The sequence below is a fragment of the Rattus rattus genome, chromosome 12 (assembly GCF_011064425.1).
Source record: "Rattus rattus isolate New Zealand chromosome 12, Rrattus_CSIRO_v1, whole genome shotgun sequence".
NCBI lineage: Eukaryota > Metazoa > Chordata > Mammalia > Rodentia > Muridae > Rattus > Rattus rattus.
Window position 1 is genome coordinate 74569137 of NC_046165.1, and position 26411 is coordinate 74595547.

Consider the following 26411-nt stretch of genomic DNA (forward strand, 5'->3'; position numbering starts at 1 on the left):
ATACACTTGCCTTTCAGGTGTGGAGATTAAAGTCATATATCATCTTACCTAAACTTGACTCTTTAAAGGTATACTTCTTTTCTACTAAACACAGCCAATCAAATGGTTGCAACCAAAAATGCCCACAAGACACCATTCCCCTTTGTTACAATTGCCATTTTTTCCAGTCCTACTGTGAGAAAACTGCCTAGAAAGCAGAGAGGCAGGAAGTTATGTGTATAGCACAGACCTATTGGGCTCTGTTTCCTTTTTTGAGCCAGGCTCTTGTGTAGCTCAGGCTGGCTGCGACCTGCCTTTTATGGTCTCTTTAGTTATCTCTACACGTATTCCAACATAGAACTCGCCAGGCATGACGGCACCGACCTACAATCTCGGCACTCGGGAGTGGAGGCAGGAGAGTCATGCCTCAAGGAACCAGCTGGGCTTCACGGTTAGTTCCCGGCCAGCCTGAGGTACACAGCAAGACTGTGCCGTAAGAAAACCAATGAATAAGGTGTAGTCTGTTGAATATTTTGGAGGACTTATCATTTGAAAGACTATTAATTTTATTTTTCATAAAATAATCTATACAGGCTGAACCTAAATGCATTTCTTTGATTTCAACATCATTTTATGGAATCAAACTGAATTTCCCCTAAAATGCCCATTTTTTTTTCTTTTTTTGATGGCCTCGAGCTCAGAGATCTACCTGCCTCTGCCTCCTGAGAGCTAGGATTAAAGATGTGTACCAACAATGCAAGGCTCTAATGCACATATTTTAACACTGTTTTTATGCTAAGATTCAAAATCAGTATTACGGACTGCATAATACAGCGTGCATGAAATGGTGGATTAAGAAAAGGAGGTAATTTGACATACTTCCTGTGAGAAAGGTCAGCACTCAGGAGTGATATATACAAGACTGTCCCCCAAACACACACACACACACACACACACACACACACACACACACACACACACTCACACACATATACACACACACACACACACCCTCTCTCTCTCTGTCTCTCACACATCACAGACACACACACACATACACTCACAACACACACATTCTCACAGACACACACACACACACACATACACACACACTCTCACAGACACACACACACTCTCACAGACACACACACACATACACACACATACGCACACACACACACACACACACACAAACACACACACACACACACACACACACACACGCACACACACACACACACACACACACACACACACACACACACACACTCACAGACACATACAGAGACACACACACATACACACACTCTCACAGACACACACACATACACACCCACACATACATACTCACAGACACACACACACACACAGACACATACACACAGAGACACACATGCATACACATACACACACACTCACACACACCAGGTTGGAGCTTGATCCAAGGGCCTCCTGCTTGCTAGGCAAGTGCCCTGTGGCTAAGCTACATGCCCTGCTGAACACAAGGCTTTGTGGACAGTGAGGAAGAAGAAGGTGCAGCTGAGGTGGGAGACTGCAGGGCCTACAGCTGTGGCGTAGCCTGGAGAGGAAGAGCAGGAGGACAAGGACAGAGTTCAGGCAGGAAAGGGAAGGGATGGAGACTGGATTGGCTGTAGGAGGATGTAAAGGCCGTCACGAAAGGCTGGAGAGTAGACATGTAGAGCAAAAGGCCCAACTGAGACCTGAAGTACGCTAGAATCGCTAGAATCGTGTTGGAAAACAAAGTACAGAATTGTTAGAGGCTGGAGTAGGCCGGCTACTGAAAACTCTGACTGAATGCATATCATGACAGGAAAGAGTCTCATGAGACAATTCTCAACTTTCTAAGGCTTCATTAAAGTTTGTATCGAAAGCCAAGGTTCATGTGGCTGTGAGAGACGGGCTCTCTACTCCAGGCACGGCAAGTGGAGCCAGCGGTGTTTGCTGACTAGCCAATCAGGCAAGGACCAGGTCCGTCTACAGCTCTGGAGATGGAGCCCCTCACCACCCTGCCCAGCAGAGCCTGCTTCCATCGCTCAAATCCTCCTCCTTGGCACTTCCTGCTGCATCTTCCTGCAGTGCAGCAGGGATTCTAATGAAAAGCAATCTGGTCTCCGGATGCATTCAAGAAGCTCAGCGCCTATCTTATCTGCCTCGAGGTCTTGCCCTCTAGTTCACTACTGCAAACCACTTCCACCCGTGCCCCATCCCAGTGACAATGGGCGCTCTGCTCCTCTACTGTGCTGTCCACTGCTGTGAGAACTCTTCAAGGCCCACTCTGTAGGTCTGATATGCGGGACCCCACGCTCCCCTGCTCCATCGTGCATCGTCCTAGATATTCCTTTGCATTTTCTATCCATGTTTCCACTTTCCCCATGAATTCCTAACACTGATCTTTGCTCTAGTTTCCAGCTCTTCAGGCTGAGAGGATTGCTCCTCATTCTGCATAGACTGGTTTTATCTACTGTCTCACTTTCAACTGGCAACCCCACATTGAAAGAAACAACCGAGCATACTCCACCCCTTAGTTCCAAACTTATTATGTCCAACTGGCTACTGTGTTACTCCAAATCGGATGTCACAAGTCAGCCAAGACCAACCGGAACAAAATGAGCCTCTCCCTCTCCGCCAGCCATGCTCCTGCTATGTTACTGTCTATTTCATGATTTTCGTTACTTACTTTCCTTGTCTGAGAGAAATGAAGGGCAACATTTCCTCTGCCTCTCTCCCTGCCAAACATTTTACAAGTCACCAAATTTATTCCCAACGACTTTTAAAAAATATTTATTTTTATTTTAAGTGTATGAGTGTTTGCCATGCAGCTGTGTACCAAATGCATACAGTACCCACGAAGGTCAGTGCCCACAGAGGTCCACAGGGTTGTCAGGGTCCTAGAACTAGGGTTACAGAGCCACCGTGTAGATGCCGAGCATCGGAGCTGGGCCACCTGCAAGAGCAGCCAGCACTCTTCACTGCTGGGCCACCTCTCTAGCCAGCCCCCATCACTGTTAAACCAACTCCTCCATTCGTATCATTAACTGCCCAGTTCTGGCTCCTAGTCATCACCCTGAGCTCAAACCAGTCCTGGAGTATGACAAACCACCAGGGTGAAGGAGTCAAAACGAACCCAGTCTGATCTGTTGGCATCTGACCCTTCCTCTTCCATCACAACCATAGTCGAAAGCCATGACCATAGCCAATGTAATGACTGTGTCAGCCTCCATGCACCCTCTTCCTCCTTCCCCTCTTCCTTGTGCTGTCCTCTCCCTCCACAGTTCTCCTGATCCCTCCCCTCTCCTCTCCCACTGAGTCAAGGCCAAGCTGAAGCAGAACATCACAGGAAAAGGACGTGGCAGTGGGGAGCTGGTCACCTCCTGGCAGCCTTCCAAAGGCTGTCTCCAGTGACCCGCTCCTCCTGCCAGGTCCCACTGCCCAGCTCCCATCACCTACAAACACTGCCGTCACACCGTGAGCCCTGGGGGAGCCACAGATGCTGCTAGAGTGGACCATCAGCACTAGTGGGAAGGAAAGGGCTCAGAGGGAGACAGAGTGAAGATGAGAGGAGTTGATGCAGGGGCATGGGTATCATTAAAATACTCTATACATGGATGAAAATATCAAGAAGCAAATTAAGTAAAAGTAATTAATACCCATCGGCTGGCCTTCAACACCCGAACCTTTGGGGGGCATATTAGAGTCAAACCATAGAGTCAAAATATGGCTGTTTCCCCAACTCTGGGTTTCTCCAGGGCCTCTTTCTCCAGGGCACAGCTTGCATTCACTTAGCTACCTCACTGCATATCTTATACAGGCACCGGGTTTTCTAAGTTTTCCCTAAAATACTTTTACTAAGATTAAAAAGTCTGCCTGTCCTCCAGGAGGTCAATAATAAATGTATTAAGTTTAATAGTTTTTTTTATGTTTCTAAAAATAACCAATCCTTAAAAATATAACCTTTTTACTGTAAAGAGTCAAAAATTAGGAAAACCATTGGGCAAGGCCCTGAGTAAAGTCCTCTATATACAATAAAAAAAAAAAAAAAAAAAAAAAAAAAAAAAAAAAAAAAAAAATAAAAAAAAAAAAAAAAAAATAGGAAAACCATTGGGTAACTTAAAATCCTGTATATATAATATATTACAAAGCAAAAAATAAAAAATTCTGGACTACTGATCCCACGGGATAGCCATGCCAACGTAACAGCGAGTCACATACATCTCTGGGGAGTGCATGTATGGAGAAAAGCTACTTGACTGTTCGACGATAAATGCTTTTCATACTGTGTATTTTATGTGTAAGACACAACCTTAAGCTTCAAGTGGGCTCTGAAGAGCAATGGCTCTAACTACTTCAACCTCAGCCTAGCAATTTGTCTTTCTTTTTTTTCTTCCCCTTTGAAGTATTGGGGATTGAACCTAGGACCTTGCACATGCCAGGCAAATTCTCTACCACTGAGCAACACAGCAACAATATAACTTTCAAATCAAGCTTATAATTATTCCATTATTTAGAAAGAAATCGTAGTGTGACAAGATGGCTCAGTGGTTAGGCCTGTTTGCCAAGACCGATAACCTAAGCTTGATACCAGAAACCCACAAGGGGGGAAGAGAATCTTTTAACTGTGAAAACAAAATGTATCTTAGGCTTGGGGTAAATTTTGTTTCCTTTAGGAATCATGCTCTTGGGGGCTGGAGAGATAGCTCAGTAATTAAGAGCATTTGTTGCTCTTGCTAAGGACCTGGGTTCAGCTCCCAGAACCCACAGGGAGGCTCACAATCATGGTAAATTCAGTTCCAGGGGCTCCAATGCCCTTTTTTGAATTTTATGTGAACCAGGCATGTATGTGGCACACATACATACATTTAGGCAAAACACTCAGACATGTAAAATAAAATAAATAATTCTAAAGACATAAACAGACCCATACCCCTACAAGCTTGTTCTCTAAAACTATAAAATGTGGTATCTTGGCAACAAGTAAGGCAGAAAATTAAAGGGTTCCCTCTTTGTTACGTTGATGTCCGTGTGGACGCAGCTTCTGGACGCCAGGGTATGCTCGCTCCTCTCGTTATTCTGTTCTTTAATCTTCAGATACTCTTGGGGAAGGAATGGAAATAACTTATGCAAAGAGCACCTCTGTCTTTCATATGACTTGACTTACTCTTTACTTACAAAATTATTATCCAAGAGGATAATAAATACAGAGGGGTCACAATTACACTGCCTTTCACACAGATGTGTAAAAACGTTCCTTCGGGTTTCCCAGTGTTTTGACAAAGTCACACCATTCCCATTGTTTGTTTTACTGAATCACGCATCAGTGAGGACTCCATATCAATAAAGCACAGCCATTAGAGGCAGAAAAGCATTAATCGTGCAGCGCGTTTTCTTACATGATGCCACAAAGCTTTTAATGGTGAAACTGTCCGAGAGTGGGTATGCTCTTAAATGTGTTAAGAAAAGAAGTGACGAGAACCCTAGGACTTTACAGAAGTCCTCCAGTCGCCAAGGATTTCACTGCCCCGTCTGATGACTGAGCCCTGGAATCGGCCTTCCCAACAGTGAGGGAGAGGCTGTGAGAGATTACATGAGTTAGTTGAAATCTCTTCTAGGAGAAACCTTGAGCAAGAGCACACCATCTCCTCTGCCCCACAGAACTACAGCACGTCATTTCTTCAGTAGAATAAAGTGTCCTTAATAAATGTCCCTGCACATGTAACTGCTCGGTGACTTAATGGTCCTAATTACTTTCTAAGGAGTCTTTCTTTTAAAGTGAGTGGAGGAACCTGAGCTGGACAGTACTCGTTTAGAATCCTAGCATTCAGGAGTCGGAAGCAGGAGTGTGCAGTAAGACCTAGTTTAAAAACAACAAAAAACCAAAAACAACAACAACAACAACAAAAAACAAAACAAAAAAAAGAGGGCTCCTCCAGCCGAGCAAGATGCCCAAAGGAAAGAAGGCCAAGGGGAAGAAGGTGGCCCCAGCCCCCGCCTTCATCAAGAAACAGGAGGCCAAAAAGGTGGTCAATCCTTTGTATGAGAAAGGGCCTAAGAGCTTCGGCACTGGGCAGGACATCCAGCCCAAAAGAGATCTCACACGCTTCGTCAAATGGCCCCGCTACATCAGGCTGCAGCAGCAAAGAGCCATCCTCTATAAGTGGCTCAAAGTACCTCCTGCCATCAACCAGTTCACCCAGGCCCTGGTCAGGCAAACAGCAACTCAGCTCCTTAAGCTCACCCACAAGTACAGGCCAGAGACAAAGCAGGAGAAGAAGCAGAGGCTGCTGGCCTATGCTGAGAAGAAAGCTGCTAGCAAAGGGGACGTCCCAGCTGAGAGACCGCCTGTCCTCTGAGCACGGGTCAAGAAGGCTCGGCTCAAGAAGGCTCGGCTGGTGGTGATTGCCCATGATGTAGACCCCATTGAGCTGGTGGTTTCCCTGCCTGCCCTTTGTCGAAAGATGGGGGTGCCCTACTGCATCATCAAGGGAATGGCCAGGCTGGGGCGCCTGGTCCACAGGAGGACGTGCACCACTGTTGCCTTCACACAGGTTAACTCGGAAGACAAGGGTGCTCTGGCTAAGATGGTGGAAGCTGTTAGGACCAATTATAATGACGGATATGACGAGGTCCGCATCACTGGGGAGGCAGCGTCCTGGGTCCTAAGTCTGTGGCTCGCATTGCCAAGCTGGAAAAGGCAAAGGCTAAAGAACTCACCACTAAACTGGGTTGAATGTACGCTAAGGTTCCTGTACATAAATATAATTACAAAATTTAAAAAAAAGAGGGAGGATATCTAGTCTGGCATTAAAATTTGACTATGACTTTTAAATGAAATTATTAATCTAAGCCTACAAAACACGCTGTCATGTACTACCATAAAGTCTACCTGGCACATTAACTAGGAATATTTCCCTAAATAAAACAAAACAATTGTCACCAATCCAATGACTAAGTTTGATGATTAAAACAACAACGCGACAACAACAATGACAACGAGGACGACGACAATGACGACGACAATGACGACGACTTAACCAAAAGCCCCATTGTTGGGCTAGAGAGGGCTCAGTGGTTAAGAGAACAGGCCGTTCATCCAAAAGGCATGGGCTTGATTCCCAGCACCCACATGGCAGCTCACAACTTTTAACCCCAGTCCCAGGGCACCCAACACGTTCCTCTGGCCTCCACAGGCTCTGTAAGCACGGGGTACACAGACATCCATACAGGAAAACCACCTGAACACACAACCCTCACACAGTCACACCTGCACAGCCCACACTCACTCACACACTTACACATGCACTCACACTTGCACACCCCACACTCACTCACACACTTACACATGCACTCACACTTGCACACCCCACACTCACTCACACACTTACACATGCACTCACACTTGCGCACATGCACATGTGGACAACCCCCCTCCACACACCCCATTGTGTTTCACTTGGCAATCCATAAACCCTATCTCAATTTTTCTTTCATTTTCTTGAACAAACCTAAATAAGTAAATAAATAATCTTTCCAAAAAGCAAATAGTTAATAATGTGCTAAGTTAGGATCTTGAAATTAAAACTTAGTTAAAACTAAAAGACATGCAAAAATGTTTGACGAATTCATAAGCCTTGGTTGCATGAGTATTGATCACAGACTCACTAAGATATTGGAAACAGTCTAAAGACACTATTTTCTAGTTTAATTTAACACTTTGTGGTGAGGCAAATATAGTATTTATTAATCTAGTATTTTTATAAAGTGAGGTCAAAGAAAGTATTGCTTCAAATAAACAACACACTTTTACAATTCCTGTGACTTACAGGGATAACCTAAAGAGCCATACACTGCTGCGATAATTGAAATAAAACAACCACTGTGTTGTAAAGGGAAGCCGCATATCTTCAATAACCAAAACCAAGTTTTCATTCTGCTGAAGTGGTATACTTAACTCTAAGGTGTCCCAGCAGTAGAGAAAAAAGACCAATGGTTTAACAGATTCAAGTCACTGAAGAATGTTTTGTTTTGTTTTTATTATAGTGGGGTTTGAAGACAGGGGTATAGACATAGTGATCAAGTGAGCTGTCACTGAGCATACAGTCCAGCCCTCTTTGAATTTAACTTTTGAGAGAGAGAGAGAGAGAGAGAGAGAGAGAGAGAGAGAGAGAGAGAGAAAGAGACAGAAAGTGTGTGTGTGTGTGTGTGTGTGTGTGTGTGTGTGTGTGTGCATGCGTGCGTGTGCATGCGCAAGTGTGTGCATTTTACTGGGGACTGAACTCAGGGTCCTTGAACACACTGAGCTACATCCCAGGCCTCTGTAATTTTATTTTGGGGATAAAGTCTCTTTAAGTTCCCAGACAGGCCTTGAATTTGTTGTACTTCTACCCTATTCTCTTGAGTAGCTTGGATTATAGGCCTGGACTGTCAGGTCTTATTTTTATAAACATATTCTATGTATAAATATATTATGTGATGTATTTGTAGAAAGTCATCTTGATTTTGGGGGGGGGGTTATCACTAAAATCATGTGGTTCACAGCCAAACATCAGGCAGAGAGAGATCTCAGATTGGATGTCTCTATCAGGTCCCTCCCCTTGGATCTCTCAGAACCCTGTGGGAGCCAGAGGGGTCAATGACACCGGGAGAACAGGGTCCGCAGACACCAACCAAGCAGGGCTCACAGGGGCTCACGGGGACTGGAGTGGCGGCTGTGGAGCCTGCGTGGCTCTGGCTGGGTCCTCTGCATGTGTGCTATGGTTGGAGCTTGTTGCTCTTGTGGGGCTCCTGACAGTGGGACTCAGTGGGTCTGACTCTCGCCTGCTCTTGGGACCCTTCCCCTCCTACTGGGTTACCTCGCCCGCCTTGATATGAGGGTTTGGGCCTAGCTTTATTGCATCTTGTCATGCAGTGTTCAGCTGACATCCCAGAGAGGCCTGCTCTTTTCTGAAGGGAAACAGGAGGAGTGGATCTGGGGAAGGGGAGGAGGAGTGCAGGGAAGGAAATCTGCGGTTGGGATGTATTGAAAACAAGGATAAAATCACGTGGTCCACAGTTTAGGAGAATGCATGCTCCTGTACAATGCAGACAGACAGGCAAAGACAGTATGGGAAGGACCCTCAAGTCTTTTCAACTTCACTGAAAGAGAGCAGCTGTGGTGGCTTTACGAAAGTCCATCCTAGCAAGTGTGAGCATCCTAAGACCCAGAGAGGGCTCCTAAGAAAGCTACTGACTGTAGGCGTTTTCTGGCTGACAGAAAAGCATTCGTCTATTGACTCAATGGATAAATCAGGAGGTTACAGTTTACAGCACCAGCACGGATTTGCTATAGATGATGCTGTGCATTTTTTCTTCCCACTACATGGTATTTGATTTTCATGTGTAGTCACATACTTGTCTAACCCCCAATCAGAAGGCAAATAACAGAAACCTGAAATTCGTTCCAAACACACAGTTGATGCGCCTCATAAAATTCATGAATCCATTTGATATCAGGGATACCTGCATACAAAGAACCCTACCGGATGCATGAGCTTTTATTGATACTGAGCGCGCCTACTTCAAGTAAGTGGAAGGGAAGCAGGCAGGCCAAGCAGCAGCATAGGCACATCCCTGGTTACTGAATTACTATAGCGTCACTTCCTACTCTCTGTCTCTATCTCTGTCTCCCTCTTTCTCTCTGTCTCTATCTCTCTGTCTCTCTTCTCTCTCTGTCTCTGTCTCTCTCTGTTTCTGTCTATCTCTCTGTCTGTCTGTCTTTGGTTTTAGTTTTCTGAGATGGAGTTTCTCTGCTGTACTGAAATTCATTCTGTAGAGCAGGCTGGCCTGGAACTCAGAGATCAGCCTGCTTCTGCCTCCCGAGTGCTGGGATTAAAGGCGTGAGCCACCACTGCCTACCCCATGCACCATTCTTATCCTTCCATATTCTCATCTCCCTGGGCTTCAGTCATGAAAGCGATGTGAAAGTTTCCTTCTGGCTCATGCACATTATCGACATCATAGCTTCTCATCTCTCCAGGCTATGTGGAGAATGGTCAAATCAGCATCTCAGGGAACAAAAGCCCAAGCACTGTTACATTTCTTTCTTTTGCTGTCAGTCAGCATCCTTGGAGCAAATGTTCTCTGAGCATCAGATGTGTCAAGTTCTAGGCAGCTGAGAGCAGGGGGACCCAAACCTTTCCACCAGATGAACAAAAGGCAGCAACTGGGGACACAGAATATTCAAGTTTTATCTCCTCAGCCACCACCGCTAGGCTTCAAACGTGATAATCGTCCCATCTTTAAGAACTTTGAAAGTAAGTCCTTATCCAACATTTTATAAGAAAAATCATACCACGGTTACTTCACTTCCTGAGCCAACCAGGAATTGTTTTCCCAGTAATAACTAGTGATGGTCAGAAAGGAAAACCGCCACGCGTTAGTCGTGATTTAAAACCATAAAAGAGTCCAGGAAAAATTGAAAGCCCTCAAAAAGAAAAAAACTACGTAGCACAACTAAAACGGAAGGAGTCAGACCATGAGGAGTTTCCGGGAGTAAATACAATCAACCAGTTTCGGTGGGAACTGAGCTCTACAGGCCGGCACCATGGTTCAGCAGGAAAAGCGGCTTGTGGCCAAGCCTGAAGAATTGAGTGTGAGTTCCAGGACCTACGTGGTGAAGGGAAAGAACCAACTCCCTCAAGCTGTTCTCTGACCTCCAGAGGTAAACTGTGGCGTGCGCATGCCTCCACTTCCATAAGATTTTTTTTTTCCAAAAAAGATTAACCTAAATATAGCTATATAATAAAGCTATAAGGTCTAAAACGGTTCATTTTCTTGTCCCTCACTATCTTGTACCTAAACAATCTAGAAAGAAGCACTGTACTGGTCTTTAGTGTCCTGCTGTCTCTTGTACCAGGCACTTGCACGAGGAGAGCCAATGCCTGCTGAGGTGCGGCCGACTTCGAAAGGCTTACAGAGCACGTGAGCTCAAACATGCAGCGCCTGTGAGCCTGCTACTCAGCCTTGACAGCACGCTTGGCATTCAGCAGGTGAACTGAGACCGCCTCCAAGCGCGTTCCAGCACATAACTGTCAAAGGTACAGACCAGGGCACGTATCCCAACACCCGAAGTCCTTCTAACCGAGCACTTAGAAGGTGTGGCCTCATTGCCACGCTAACACGGCACCAGGGCAGGGAGGAAACACAAAGCATCCAAATGATTAAAACCAACATAAGAACCAGGGGAAACAAGAAACGGGGGTGAAGTCCCTGAATCACCCGAAGCCATGAGGTGCATGCTTACGGTCAACTCGTTAAGGTCATCAGCTATCTCTGTGAGTCTGAGAAGCTGCAAGTCTGCGTGAGTTACAAGTTATCGTTTTATTTGTAATTTTTAGAAATATGTGCATTTATTGGCCGGCCAGTAATAACTGATGACTAGCTCCAGTAGCAAGGATCTCGGCAGGAGACAGATTTAGCAATTTGAATGTTTTATAAGTTTTTGTAATTGAGGAAACTTTTCATAATCTGACATTTGTTAAAACCACTTATTAGAAATTATGCAGCACAGTAGCTGTGGAAATATGAGCTGGCTTCACAATTATGAAGTCAGCCTATGCAGCCCTTTCCTTTTGTACAGAGTGGCATAAGCCCCACGGCGGCCTATCAGCTAACTGGCAGGCAGGGGGCTGCTCTATTCAAAGTGAGAGATACAAGCTGCAGGGCAAAAACCTGGCAGCTCCCATCTGACCCCACAATCCCCTACTGGTGACAGCTCCAAGCTCCATGGCAAATTAGGCCTTCTCATATTACAATTGGAGAAGACAGATTCCATTAGCAGTATCTGAAATTGAGTGGAGAGCCGCACTGTTATCAGACTTGACTCATAAGCACTGCTATTAATCAGAGCTATGATAGCATTTATATATTTCAAGCTATCTGCTGCCGCTGTGATATTCTGCTACAAAGGGTTGATGGGACTTAGGAAAGTGAACAATAGCGCTTTCTGGGAAAAGCAGAGTAAATCAAGAAAGTCTATGACTTCCGCACATTCTGAAGGGATTGCGGTTTACATAAATTTTCTCCCAATTGGAGACTGAGCTCTTCCTCATCTTACACACGGGATTTAGTTGTCACTCAATGGTAACAGCTGTGGAAAGGTGACGCGGCCCACCGCTCAGAATACTGCCTTCGCTTTTAAAGCAATTAACCCATGAACAGGAGGATACCTGGTGATATCAAAGGGATTAGGCCAGGCAGTGCATTATTAACATCTCCTTGAACTAATTCTAACTCTGACTAGCTGTCAGAAAAGACTCTACAGTCTTAAAAGAGTTTTGGCCTGCTTTTCTCCCTTCAAAATGAAGCACTGCTATTTGAGCCTAATATGTCCCTCAACTTATAAGAAAATGCAAATGAGCTGGGCTCTTAATGTGCTTAACCAGCCAAAGTCAATGCAATTTTAATACGAGTATGAGAAAAATATATGATCAATTAACCAGGGATCAAGACAGATATTGCCCTGAAAGGAAATGAATGCTCTGGTACTTCCCATTCTTTCCGAGCTCGAAAGCTTGGTGACGACTTGTTACTTATGCACCGTTACTTCCGAAATTAGGGAGCGGGCACGTTATTCTCTATGGCAATAATCTAAAACACTCTTTGAGTTGGAAAATCCAAATGTCCCTTAAGCAGGAGATTGCGCATTCTCCGAGGTGTGGCATTTTCATTTCCTATTCTCTATTGAATGGCATCTTAATAGGAGCTGTAAGAATAGCGAATGGACTGCTTAGAATCAAGCGCTTCCCTAAACTATAATCAAATTAATTTTAGCAGTGAATTGATGCTTAGAAATAATAATATAAAATGGCAAAATTCCATGCATAAAATATGGACCTCAAATAACCTGTCAGAAGATACTCAACTATTATTGCTATAATTGGTGATAATTTCTTTGGAGTTCCAATATACCACTGGTTATTAATATGCAGATAGTCTACATTTGACACTAAGAGATCTGCTTACTTACCACACAGTGCTAATGGCCTCGGTGTATTTTATAAATTTCCAGAACAAGGACTTTTAGAATGTCTGAAAGTATGTTGATTTAACGGAGGGTTTATCTTAGTTTCTTTAAAAGTGAATTTTGTTGTAAAAACTAGAAGTGTTTTACTTTCATTTCTCATTGGGTGCTCAATAAGTACCATGGCAGGCGTTTGTGTGCAGTTCCACCTGGCGGTGGCACCGGCACCACCACCACCCTTACTGGCTGACTTTCAAGGCTACTGAGAATGGTTTTCTTACCTTATACCTCCCCAAACAAATGATACGGATGTTCCCTGACCAGGGACTAAACAGTTCAAGTTTCCTGAGGTGTTTGTACAACACCGTCCGTGTGCTTGCTTCTATTTAAATGATAGCAGCACGCAGGAAGTGTATTTGATGTAGATGCTTGACGAGGATGACATTGGCCCTCTTCCTGGGTCACTACATAGCATTAGCTTGATCTCTCCTGGCAAGTAACTTTGAAATTCAAATAGTAAGTAAAGTTGGATAGCATTCATATTTGTGATTAAATTACCTATAACTTTAAAAAAATTTTATATATAGCATCTAGGGGTAACAAATAGGATACTTAAAATTACATTCCACCACATTTTAAAATGATTTACCTCAGTGGTCTTAAAAAAAAAAACCCTGTTCTTTTAAAACACTAACTTAATTACATAGTCTTAATATAAAGATATAAGGATGAGCTGAGAATTAGTTCATTAAATTGAATATTAGTTCCTCTGACAAAACGCATGCTTTCAAATGCCCCAAAGGGAGCGCTACGGACAGCAGTGCTAGCAGGCTCTTCCTACTTCTACTTCGCCAACTGCGATGACAGCACACACTGCTTCAGTGTGCTTTTACCCATGTGCTTCGACGTTAGAGCAGATCAATACAAACGAGGCTCTGCAGCCATCAGGAAGACTGACAAAAAGTGAAGTGTTAATGATATCTTAGGGCTTCTCAAAGCAAGGGACGGATGCGAGAAAAGCAAAGATTGCATAGTAACTGGAAACAAGGAATAAACTGTTCTTTCAATATGAGCCATGTTTACCGAAAAAATGGAGCTTTTTACATCAACACATTTAAACAGAAATGTCCTTTTGAAACACATTCTTTGTTTAAAAGGTACAGAAGGTCTTTATGTCCACCCCAAGAACTAAATATAGTGAATGCTATGTGAACAATTACCTGAAGAAAAAAAAAAAGCCCTAAACCTGTTAAAAGAATTAATTTACTGCACACCAGTCAGCACGAACCCACATGTACAGAAATTCTCTAAGTGTTGGGGGATAAAAAGAAGCAAACTGCTTCCTGGGTCAAAACCCTTCAATATTCAACAACAAAATAGACAGACGATTCTGTCTGTAAGTGAATAAGTAGTGAAATGCCTCCTAAACGGATGTTAAGGAAGGAAGGCGCCTGTAAGGGAATATATTTACTGTACGTCAGGACTGGGGGAAAGCCACCAGCATGATGGCTGCACAAAACCTCTCCTGCTGCTGGGTTTATGTTCACAGAAGAAAGGTTCCAGAGGTTAAGTTCAGGTCATACAACAAATGAAATTGTAACAAGCCAGCTGACACTGTATAATGTCTTCTTCCACTCAATCAATAGGCTACTGTTGGTCCTATTACCATAGAGATGGCTTCTCCTTTCTGAAGGGTGTCTATTGTTTGACAAAACAGATTTGCCACTTGAACTGGGTTGTTCCCAAAGGACATGTACCTTGTCAGTTATTTGTGTTCAAAATAATGAAGTATTTTCCATCGTAAAGTGTATGCGAGCAGTGATGTTGTTACACTCCTTTTCAGGGAGAAACAACTTTTCTGAAGTACTATATCTGTGACACTACTTAGAGGGCCAGTTTGGTGGCATTAGAATTCTGATCTGAAACGTCAGCAAGTGTAACTGTTCACCAACAATGCTGTGTATTAAAATCAGAGTCACACGGTAATGTGCTCATCTTCACCTCAGATACTCAAGCACAGTAAGTGAGAAAAGCTATTTTTAAACTGGGAAACTAAAGGGAAATTATTGTCCAAAGCTATTTGGAGTAAGAGGTTTTTATATTCTTTTTTTTTTTTTTTAGAGTAGTGGCTTCCTGTGGAATATCAGTAATATGTGAGAAAATATGAAAAGTTTTAGAGCACCAACTGCCTTACTTGCCTCAGAGCGTGCATACATACGTACATGTGCACACATAAATTCATAGTACTGAAGTGTCTGTCTTAAAAGTTTCTTGTAAAAATTAGTAACTCGTGTCTTCAATATTGAACAGGTTGAATTTCAAATTTCAACACAAATATTTAAAAGAAAAAATATCAATTTTTCTCTCAATGAAAACACTGGGAAGTACTTAGTCATAGAATATTCAGAAGAAATAGTTTTAATCAAAATTATCCCACCTTTTTAGAAAAAAATATTCATAGCACTAAACAAGCCAGCAAAGCCCTTATTTCACACACTTCCTAAGGACTATCAGTGAAAATATAAGATTAAATGGAAACAGGTCGAGTGATATGAATTACATGAATAATCAAAACTGTAATGGTTGATTCTGAACCCTTTCTACAAATAGGTTTAAAAGTAAATTTTAGAATTATTATTATGTTAGCTTTACCACTTCTACAAATAATTCAAAAGAAATTTAGAACGAATTTAAAGGGCAACACTGTGATTGTTATATTAAAAATCCTAGCTGCCAAAATTATCAGCGAAAATGGAATCTACTAAAAGTATACTACATAATTTATTATTATTATTATTATTATTATTATTATTATTATTATATTTAAGGAAGCTTACAAAAGCTTTTGGAAGCAGTATTTCCCCCTCCATTTTCTACAACATACAATTTGTATTTTTTGAATCATCCTCTTAGGAAACGAGTTTAGATTAAGTTAAGAATGGAGACAGAAACATCGAAGGCAGATGAGTTCACCAAGATTCCAGACCGGTAACCAATCTGTTACAAGCATAGTAGCTTCCAACTATGAACGGCCCCATCAAAGAAGTCAGCAGGATCCATTCTGTCTCCCTCCCCGAGGACCACAGTGGACAACGTGAAACATCACTAAAACCATACCCCAAATGTGATTATCTTGGTTAACAGCCTCATTTCCAAAGCATGCAGTTATGTTCATATTTATAATATAATTGGGTATCGGGCATGAAGGGCAGCTGCCCGTCCGTCAGTAGCACGGAGGGTAATTAGGTGAACTGACCACGTCTAAGACAAACTTGGTGCTGCTGAGTTCAGTTAGCCCACCCTCATCTGTGCAAAGTGACAAACCTCGTTAGTTCTGCCTAACCGGAGAAGTGTGACAATGAAGGGACAGGTGACACACTCGCCCCACTGTACAAAGCGGAGCCAACCCTGTACATCAGAGGGGTAAGGAAGTGAAATCACGTGACTGAGGGAAGCCACCTAAGCAACCAAGGATTTTACTACTGCCTGAAGCTGGCCATGAGGAACCCGCAACTCTAATTCCTCAAAGTTAACTAATCAACCACTTTACCTGAAAACGGTGAAGAAAAGGAGCGAAGCCGCTACGGCCCCGAATAAGCCACAGAGGAGATTGACGCGGTAGGCGACGGAGCCAAAAGGAAAGAGGGTGATTGCCAGGTTAGCCACCAGTGTGAACAGCGGATAGCCGGGGGGATGGGCGACCTACGGAAAAATAGGCAACAGTTAGCTGTTTTCATCTAAAAAGATGTGTCACTCTGGCTTTAACTCTGGCTTTCTCGGGCAAGCAATGACGGAATGTCTCAACAGAGGCTCCCTACTGTAATACTCTCTGTCAATATGGTTATTTTCTTTAATGGACCTGGCTCGTCTATCCTATGCTACCTCGCCTAACTAAACAAAGGATGACAGATTCCACTGTCAGTCCTTACGCAGTTTGTGCTCCTGGCTCACAGGACATATTCGGGTCATTTAAAAGGTTACTGAGCAGGCAGGTCCTGAAATCTCATCTTGGTTAGAGTTGAAAGACCACACTGCTACCGGATTACCACCACGCTGACAGTCATAAGGTCTTGACTAAAGGGATCACACACTATAATAAAGTTTATTAAATAATAAACTTATTAAAATTGTTAACCCGATTTATTCTCCACGGCTTATACAAAATTTGGGGTGATAATAAGCCAGCTACTGTATATATAGTAAAGGCTTTGCCTTATAATTTCAGCTAATTGGATTTAAAACTTAAAGTAAATTGTCACGTACTGTACTTATAAGTTACTAAAAACTAGGGCTTGAAAATAAATTAATCTACTTTATTCCATGCTTAATTAAACTTTCTTAATTCCTAAAACTGTTAATGAGAGCATTGATTAAACAATAAAACTAATACTTACTCCAAGCTCATGCGCGGCTGTGATCAGTTCCCCTGTGAAAAAATAATGGAAAACCAATAATTACTATTACAGGATGACACTCCTCCAAAGTTTTCAAAATCCGGATGCTTGCATTGGGGTTTTGCATTAATTTGACTGGATAAAACTGTAAATCTGGAGAGATTTAACAGCATGAAACGGTCTAACAGGACTTCCCCCATAGGTCTTATTAACTCTCTTCCACAAGTTCCATAACTTCTTAAATAACTGGTCAGTAGAAATACAGGTGAATTCTCATTTAAAAGAAATCATCTTCCTTCCTGAAAGTTGTACTCACTCGCACATATACAAACGCACTTACAGAGCATCACTGAGACCTGGTGAGACCGCCCCTCCTACAAGAACAAAAAAGATGCAGCTGTCTGCCATAAAAAATGTGCAGAGGTTTGAGGATTGGACACTATCAGATGGGTCCTGTTACCCCACGGAGGCCCTTGGATAACTGCTTACTGAAGTTAGGTATCTTTAATCAATCATTTTGGTAAGCTCTCCTAGACTACTTTGTTTTAAACCAGTAAGTCATTGCACCCTTTGCCTGAGGCTCCTCAGTGTGAATGGTGCTATCTAAGCTCACAGCACGGTAGGCAATGCAGTGTCTGCTACTGGCAGTAACTTGAACGCTACTTTTGACTCCCACCTCTACACAGCAGTCCAGTAAGACATTAGTGCATAACCGTGAGTTGTGGACACTACTGCTTATAGGAAAAGCCCCTGTGTCCATTTTCTATTTCCTGACAGATATCAATACTGAGCCTTTAATTTCTACTGTCCTAGTTACATTAGACCACCACCTTGCCTGGCTTGGGCTTTTCTACTTTAATGTATCTTCGGTTCCTAAACTACTCTTGACTACAGCACCCTTCCTCCCATGTGTAAAAAAACCAAGAAGCTGGATTCTGGCCCCAGTCTATACTTTCAATGGCTGCTGTTACTAATGAAGTTCAGGTATCTTAGCAAGAATAAGGGCTTCTTAGGTCAGGCCCAATGGCTTCAAGGTCCCTTTGGCAGCCTTGTTTCCACACAACCTATGCTCCCTGAATGCCATATTCCACTAGGGTAGTCCTTTATTCACACACACATCACCATCTCTCATCTTCTCATCCTGAACTATTTCTCAACCTTTCCCCCGCAAACCTGTCACTTCTGAATAACACCTCTCCTTACACAGCTCCAGCCCCAGCATCCTCTTTCCGCTGTAATTCCTTCTCCTCCACAGAACCCGTCTGACAATTTAGCACTTTCCTATATGGGATTATATTCCAGTTGGTTGTTTTCATTTCCAAGTTTAAAAACATCATCATATCCGTTTTCAGGATCCCGCCAAGAAACCACCACCAGTCCCTTCTCTGAGCACCCACAAAGGATCAAACACAAATCCTCTGTGATTGGAGGGTGGTTACGGCCTAGCACCTTGTCATCCTTACCACTCACAAACCTTTTCTTAAGTGAATGACAGCCTCGCAGAAGCCTCCTAAGGCAATCAGATACATGTTGCCTACGTAAACCAGTTACTGATGTTGGCACCTCAGAGACGAAAGGTCTTTTTATGCCTGAACCTCTTTCAGAGAAATTGTTGATAGTCTAAAATGTTTGAAACTGTTCTCTGTATAACTACTGAGACAGTGATCCTACAATTTTACTCCATGACAAAGCATACCTCCGTTCTCTTCCATTCAGAGTGTATTCAAACTACACTTTAACATTGACACCTTTCCTCTGCGCACACACACACACACACACACACACACACACACACACACACACACACACATCTGTATTTTTTGCAAAGTCCATCAATTCTTGGCAATTTCAATCTAAACAAAAATATGCCACTGTTCCAAATCTGTAATGTCTTCCTGATCAAGAGCAAAGGGAATGTTCTTAAAGTGAATGTGAAAGAGAAGGCAAAGTCAATACGACATAAACTCAGTGCCTCCTGAGCTCTTGTTTTCTCCCAGCCCTTGTCGGTAGGCTTTCCCCACTCAAAGGGCTGTAAGTATCAGAACCAAACTTCCTGAAGGTCTTCCAACATTACCACTTGAACCTTCTGGGCAATTCTGAAGTATATTCAGGTTTGAGACACACAACTTTGTTGTCCCAAATGCAAATCAGAAGCAAGCCCAGAGCTGTCTTTAGATGCTTCAAGTGCACATATGTTTAATGTGGCCATGTATCACCCATTAGAATAACTATAGTCAACATACATAAATCCACCTGTAAGGATATGAGAACTGTCCGTGAATATGAATGTCTAGTAATGCAAAAATAACTTTGGCAACGCCACTCACTGCGATATCTCTCTAGAGTAAAACTTAACACTAATCAGAAAAAAAATACATGTTTTATTTGGTTTTGAGATGTGTTGTGTTTATTGACAGAATATATATTCATAAATATTCAACACAGAAACAATATAACCAAAAGTAAGCTTAAACAGAATTACCACATTGGCACGTAGTTGAAAAATAGCTCACTGATGATTCCTGAAAATGACCATAAAATATCAGAAGCAACCCCTATTTAGCATTCGAGTAAACAAATCAGAACATATAAGAAGGCTGGTAATTAGACAAATACACAACTTTATTCTTTTGGTAACACATGAAATACAGAATTTAAGACCGCAACAATTTCAAACTTATTATCGCTATGTATGATGGGTAATTTAACAATGTCACAAAACTCTTTTGAGTGAGGATTAAGAAGAATGTTCCAGCATCAATCTGATTAGGTTCTTTTCAGGAGACCCTCACTCACTGTGACTTTGGATGAAGGTTAGCCTTACTTTTCTCATCTACGGAGATCTCACCTATAGCACCTACCTTCTAGGGCAGCTAGAACGTGGCACGTATAGCAAGGGCAATGGTATTCTTCTTAGCCCGTATCTGTGGCTCAAATAAGTTGTAGGTCGTTTGTAATGGGTACAGAGCTGACCTCTAAACTCTCCAACATCAAATCCCTTCCTACCCTGAAACTACTTCACTGTTCAGTATTAATTTTAGGAAATTGGTAACTCCGTTTCCAGCATGCTAATGAAGCACCACCCCCATTAGGTGCTCAGTGGAACCGGAAGGAGGAGATAACCTGAAAATGGAGCATCAAGGATTCTTTCCGAGGCAGGCAATCTTGAAGACAGACCTGGTAATCCCCATCTCCTGGCTTTCTTGCCGTGTAATCCTCTCCCCTTTGAACTGGTCTAGATTTACTGACTCCTCCAATAAAACAGGACAGTGGCATATCACTTCCAGGATTAGGTTTCAAAAATGACAGAGGTGACAGAATGCGCTCTCTCTTTTGACAGGAATCAGCTATCTTATGGAGAGAGCCACACAGCAATGGGCTAGGCTTAAGTTTGGAAGTGGATGCTCCCTAAACGGGGCCCTGAGAGGTCGCAATCCTGCCTCCCACCTTGACCTGTGTTAGTGAATTCAGCTAAACTGCATCCAGAGCAGACTAGTCCACAGACTAGGAAATGATAAATGCTCCCAGCTTCAGCCACCAAATCTGGGTGAACGTGTCAGGCAGTGAAATTATAAACAGGTTCTTCAGGAAATAGTTTGACTATGGTCCATTACAGCACAATTCTGAAGACACTGTTTATTATTATGAGGAATTATTGATCACTTGATCTGGCCATAAAAACAAGTTGGGAAAAAAAGGAACTTGTTTCCAGTCTCAAATATGGGACAATTAAGCCCTGGCTTAATCTGTGTGAAACATGCTTTTCGTTTTCACAGAAAGAGCTTTAAATTGCACCTGGCATTCTCTTTTATGAGTTCCCCTCTACATTTCCTGCAAGGCCGTTTCCTTCGTAATATTCAGGTTCTAACTAATACATCCCCAAGGAAGTCTTTCCTGACCTTCTGAAGGACCTATTCCTCATGACCACTCTCAACCACGTGCTTCCATAACTCACAACCACTTAAAATGTAGTTTATTTAATAACCCGTTGTGTCGTCTCTAAAGAGTAGAACGCTATTTGTTAACTACTGTCAATCTTTTCCTCTGTGATACCGTAAAGGCTCGACAGTGATATAGGTAAAAATGATCCAGGGAAAGTGGACAGTGGTTAAGTTTCAGCAGCTGAAACCCACAAATGCTGGACAGCTCGAGAACACAGAGGCCAGAGATGCAGAACCGGAAAGAGAACTAGTTTTGGAACTCAGAACCGTGCACGGAGCTCCAGCGATGGGACGCGGGGCCGGAAACCCAGGCGGCACCCGGAGACAGGGGGGTCGGGGAGCAGGGCGGCCTGTGAGTACTTTACCCGAGTCTCCCCCCGGCAGCGAGCGGGGCAGCGTGAGGGTGAACACGGCAGCCACGGCGGCGAACACGGCCACGCTGCCGCAGAGGCCCCCGGAGCGCCACGGCCCCGCTCCGGCTGCCGGGCCCCCGCCGTCGCCATGGAGACCCATGGGCCCGGACGCGCGCAGCTCGCGGACCGCGACCCCTCGCCACGGCGCCGACCTTCCCGGGCCGAAAGGCGCACGCAGCCCGCGCGGCTTCCGGTCTAGCGGGACGGAGCGGACCATACCTTCGCCCGTCGGGTGGGGGAGAAGGAGATGAAGGGGGCGCCCCGGCACGGCCTAGGAGTCTTCTGGGGGTCACCGTGCACGGTAGTGTGTCTGCTTCAGTGTGTTTTGAATAACGAATCACAAAGGAGCATAATTCCCGACGACATCAACCACGGGCCAGGCCTACTCACGCTTTGCAGTATCTCTCTCCCCCTTTCCGCAGTGATTTGGTCGGTTCCGACAGAGACGGAAGTGGCGTCGAAACAACGAGCCAGAAAGCGCTGCTCTGCCCCCTGTGGCCTGGGGTGGAACTGCACAAAAGAGTTCCCTAGGCACCCAACAAGGGTTCCAACCACACAGAGTAAGCCACAAATACACTAATTGCTATTCTGTTTTTCAGTGGACACATTGTTCGCGGCTATGTATGTATAGCGATTTGCCTCGTTGAAATTAATGTAAATCCACGTGTTAATTATTAATTCACTAATCTTAAGATATTAAAATGTGCTAGTTTTTTTTTTTAACATGAGAACTCAGCAGGTGAGTTGAAATAGTTGAGTTAACAAAATTAACTTCATGATAAAAGTGTCTCCTACTTAAGCGAAGAGGAATGGTTTTGGTGGAGACTTGCTCTGAAAGTGGGAAATGAAATGGAGACACCACATAAATAATGCAAGTGAAGTGTAGGAAAAAAATGGGAGCTACTGGACAGCTACACTACACACTGCTGAGAGTTGAATCTAGAGCCTTACACAGCTAGGCAGGCACTCTGCTACTGAGCTATCCTCCCAGCCCTTAGTAAACATTTCAAGCTTACAATTCGCGTTATTAGACTAGGAAGGGAGAGGGGTGACCTCCACAGACTCTGTCAGAATACACGAAAAATGAGCAACATTCACAAATGTGCTATCTGCAGTCTGACTGGAACATGGTGTCCCAACTGTGAAGTTAATTGACAGGAACCGTGCCCACCCATCCTACTCTTTTCCTGGTGTTTATTAAATGCTTAATCATCTGAGCTCCTGGGACAAGGGTTGGGCAGTATACTTTCCTTATTGCATGAGAAAACACTACGACCAAAGAAACTTATAGAAGAAACAGTTTATTTGGAGTTATGATTCAAGAAGGAGAAGAAATTGTCATGGACAGGAGACATAGTAGCAAGTTCACCAGTGATCTCCATTAACACCTTTCCTAGTAGCAAAAGAGGCTGGGAGATATACCTTTCAACTAGACAACTTGTCCAGGATTTTCTTGTATGCGTGTGTGTGTGTGTGTGTGTGTGTGTGTGTGTGTGTGTGTGTGTGTGTGTGTGTGTGTGTGTAGGTGGGGGGTGTCTATGTCTGTGCGTGTAGATACCAGACGTCAATTTTCGATATCTTAGACTATGGCTTCCCACCTTGGGTTTGTTGTTGTTGTTGGTGGTGGTGGTGGTGATGGTGGTGGTGGGTTTTAGGTTTTGATTTTAGTTTTGGTTTTGGTTTTTCACTTGACTTTGTTTCGTTTTTTGATAAACTGATTAGCTGGATCTTCCATTGAGCCCACAGAATCCAACTATGTCCCAATCCCCACCAGGTCTAGAGTTACAGGTGCCAACACCATGACTTGATTTTGTATGGGTACCGGAGATCCAAACACAGTACCTCACTTTTTCACAGCAAGCAGCATACCCACTCACTCACCTTCCCAGCCCCAGCGTCTAAGTCGCTGTTTCATGTCGGGAAGACACACCGTGACTAAGGCAACTCTTACCAAAGAAGACTTTTAATTAGTAGCTTGCCAGCGGTTTCAGAGGGTTTGTCCTTTATTATCGTGGTGGGGAGCATGGTTGCAAGCAAGCAGGCACTGGAGAAGTGGCTGAGAGCTTTGCAATCTTATCCCCAAGCAGGCAGAGAGTAAGACACTGGACTTGCTCTGGGCTTTTGAAACCTCAGCGTCCATTCCCAGAGGAACACCTCCCCCAGCAAGGACACACCTCCTCCACTAAGGACACACCTCCTCCAGCAAGGACACACCTCCTCCAGCAAGGACACACCTCCTCCAGCAAGGACACACCTCCCCCAGCAAGGACACACCTCCTCCACTAAGGACACACCTCCTCCCAAGGACACACCTCCTCCAGCAAGGACACACCTCCTCCAGCATGGACACACCTCCTCCAGCAAGGACACACCTCCTCCAACAAGGACATGTCTCCTAATATTTCAAGCAATTCACCAATTGGGGACCAAGCATGCAAATATTTGAGCCTATGGAGGCCATTCTTATTCAAACCATCACACTCAAGGTTCTCCTACAATGAATAAGTGGAGAATACGTGCTGGGAACTAACTACAGCACGCCCTTAATAATTAGATTTGGGGGCTGGGGATTTGGCTCAGTGGTAGAGTGCTTGCCTAGCAAGCGCAAGGCCCTGGGTTCGGTCCCCAGCTCAAAAAAAAAAAAGAAAAAAAATTAGATTTGATGACCTGTGCAATTTTGAACCTTGGATTATCAAAAGATCAGTTCCAGTAGAGTGGTAGATATGGAAACCAGGTGCCAGTGGGTTAAAAAACAGATGAGTGAAAATAGAATATATTTGTAAGGAGTTTAAGGAAAAAGAAGTGTGGAGATTCATTCAAGTGCGAGGCAAGGTTCATTCTGTTTTCTCTCATAGTTTAAAGGAGTATCCGGAAAAAAGATGAGTCTTTAGGGATGGAGCCAAGGGAAACGGAAGAAGGTTGAAGTTAGAAAGAGGAAGGGACAAGAGAACACCTTGACAGATGGGCTTGATTGTGGCATAGACCAAAAGATACAGACGGAACATTATTGTTCAGACTCTACTTCATCTCACTGTAGTTGTGTTAGCATTGTCTAAGCTCCGCCCCACAGTTACCTGGCAACAGCCAGGTGTGCCTGACACTATAAAAGGGGCTGCACATCCCCTCCTCTCTCTCTTGCTCTCTTGCTCTTGACCCCCCTTCATCCCTCTCTACCCATGTGCTCCTGGCTGACCTCTACTTCTCTCTTCTCTCTTCTCTCTCTCTCTCTCTCTCTCTCTCTCTCTCTCCTCTCTCTCTCTCTCTAACCCTCTAACTCCTTTCCCCATGCCCTGAATAAACTCTATTCCATACTATTCCATCGTGTGTGTGGTTCCTCTCCAGAAGGGATGCCTCAGCATGGATCTGCAGAGACAGCCCCTTCCCCCATACCTCACCATACCTCCATAGAACATTATCTCCCTATCTTTTTATAAGCACATCAAGCTGGAGGCCAGTACAATAAAGACCACAAAATGGAGAAATGTGTAAATCAGAGGACATATGTACTGTGAGGTATTTTTTGCAAATCATCCAGTGAGATTCTGGGAGCTGGCCAAGCAGGTTTGGAACCCACAGGAAAGGCCATCAGAAAATGCAGGCTAGACTTAACCTTGAGTACAAACTTGCTGTTCAACCAAAATGTTAGGGAATGTTGCTAAAGCCATGTTGCATATCCAATAGCCATCACAGAGACGATCAGAACATGAGTTAGAAACAGCCATCAGACTGATGGGAAAATCACTTCAAAGTAACTATATTTTATGCAAAATGCTTAGAGCCAGGGATTCTAGAGAGGTGCCTGGGCAGTTATGAGCGCTCGCCATCCCCGTAGAGGACCTGAAGTGGATCCCCCAGTGCCCACGTCAGGCAGCTCACGACTGCCTGCAAGTCCATCTCCAGGGAGCCTTCTCACAGCCTTCCATGGATGCCCACACTCCTGGCACTTGCATAAACTGTTAAAACCCAAGGGAGTTTCTGATGCTGATTCCTGTTGACCATCTTTCTTCCCAGGAGGCCTCTGGTGCTCCCTGTCTAACTGGGACAGGTAGAAATGCCTCTCTCCTGATTTCCTGTGGCATCCACTGTCACCACATTGTGGGTGAGGCAAACAGGGGGCTCTTCTGAGATGGTAATAAAACCCCTAACCCTCTAGGCCCGTCTGATTCCATCCATCAGGGAGGTGGAGGGCATTCCATTACTGCTGTGTACGGACAGATGTCTGGGAAGTGGTCTCCAATGACGCCATTGAAACCAAGAGCATCACTTATTACCTAAGAACAATTTGCACCTTCCTCAGCCTTCTTTGGTACCGTCTTGCAGGTTATATTGGAGCCCCGGGAGATGGCAAAGGTCTAAGCTTCCTCCCCACTCAGCCCTTGTCACAGCTTTTGCAGTGATTTAGGTCATAGTAGAACCACGTGTCTTTTTTCCATCGCTTTCTCGATCCATTTGTTAAGCAGAGTTAAATGAGGGGCCTTTGTCGATTCATACTTCTTGCTTGCCAGCCCCTCTAGCAATCAGTCTGAAAAATAAGGCCAAGACAGAGCCAAACAGAAACAGCAGCAGCAGCAGCAGCAGCAGCAATAACAACCCCTCCCTAGGGAGGACCTCACTCCTGTGCCATCATTCCAAGAGTAAAGCCATCCCCTCTGCAAATTTCCTACGTGTG

At 44.0% G+C, this 26411-nt stretch overlaps 1 protein-coding gene across 1 annotated transcript in view; it reads right to left on the minus strand.

Annotated features, from left to right (window-relative positions):
* Positions 1–21949, minus strand: part of Tmem260 (transmembrane protein 260) — a 64404-nt gene extending 42455 nt beyond the window's left edge. Inside the window, exons 1-3 of the mRNA XM_032917414.1 lie at positions 21695–21949; positions 17389–17420; positions 16545–16696 (exon numbers count right to left, since the gene is read on the minus strand). Coding sequence (XP_032773305.1) covers positions 16545–16696; positions 17389–17420; positions 21695–21842 — 332 coding nt within the window. The 5' untranslated portion in view covers positions 21843–21949. The remainder of the gene's footprint in view (positions 1–16544; positions 16697–17388; positions 17421–21694) is intronic.
* Positions 21950–26411: the final 4462 nt, after the last annotated feature.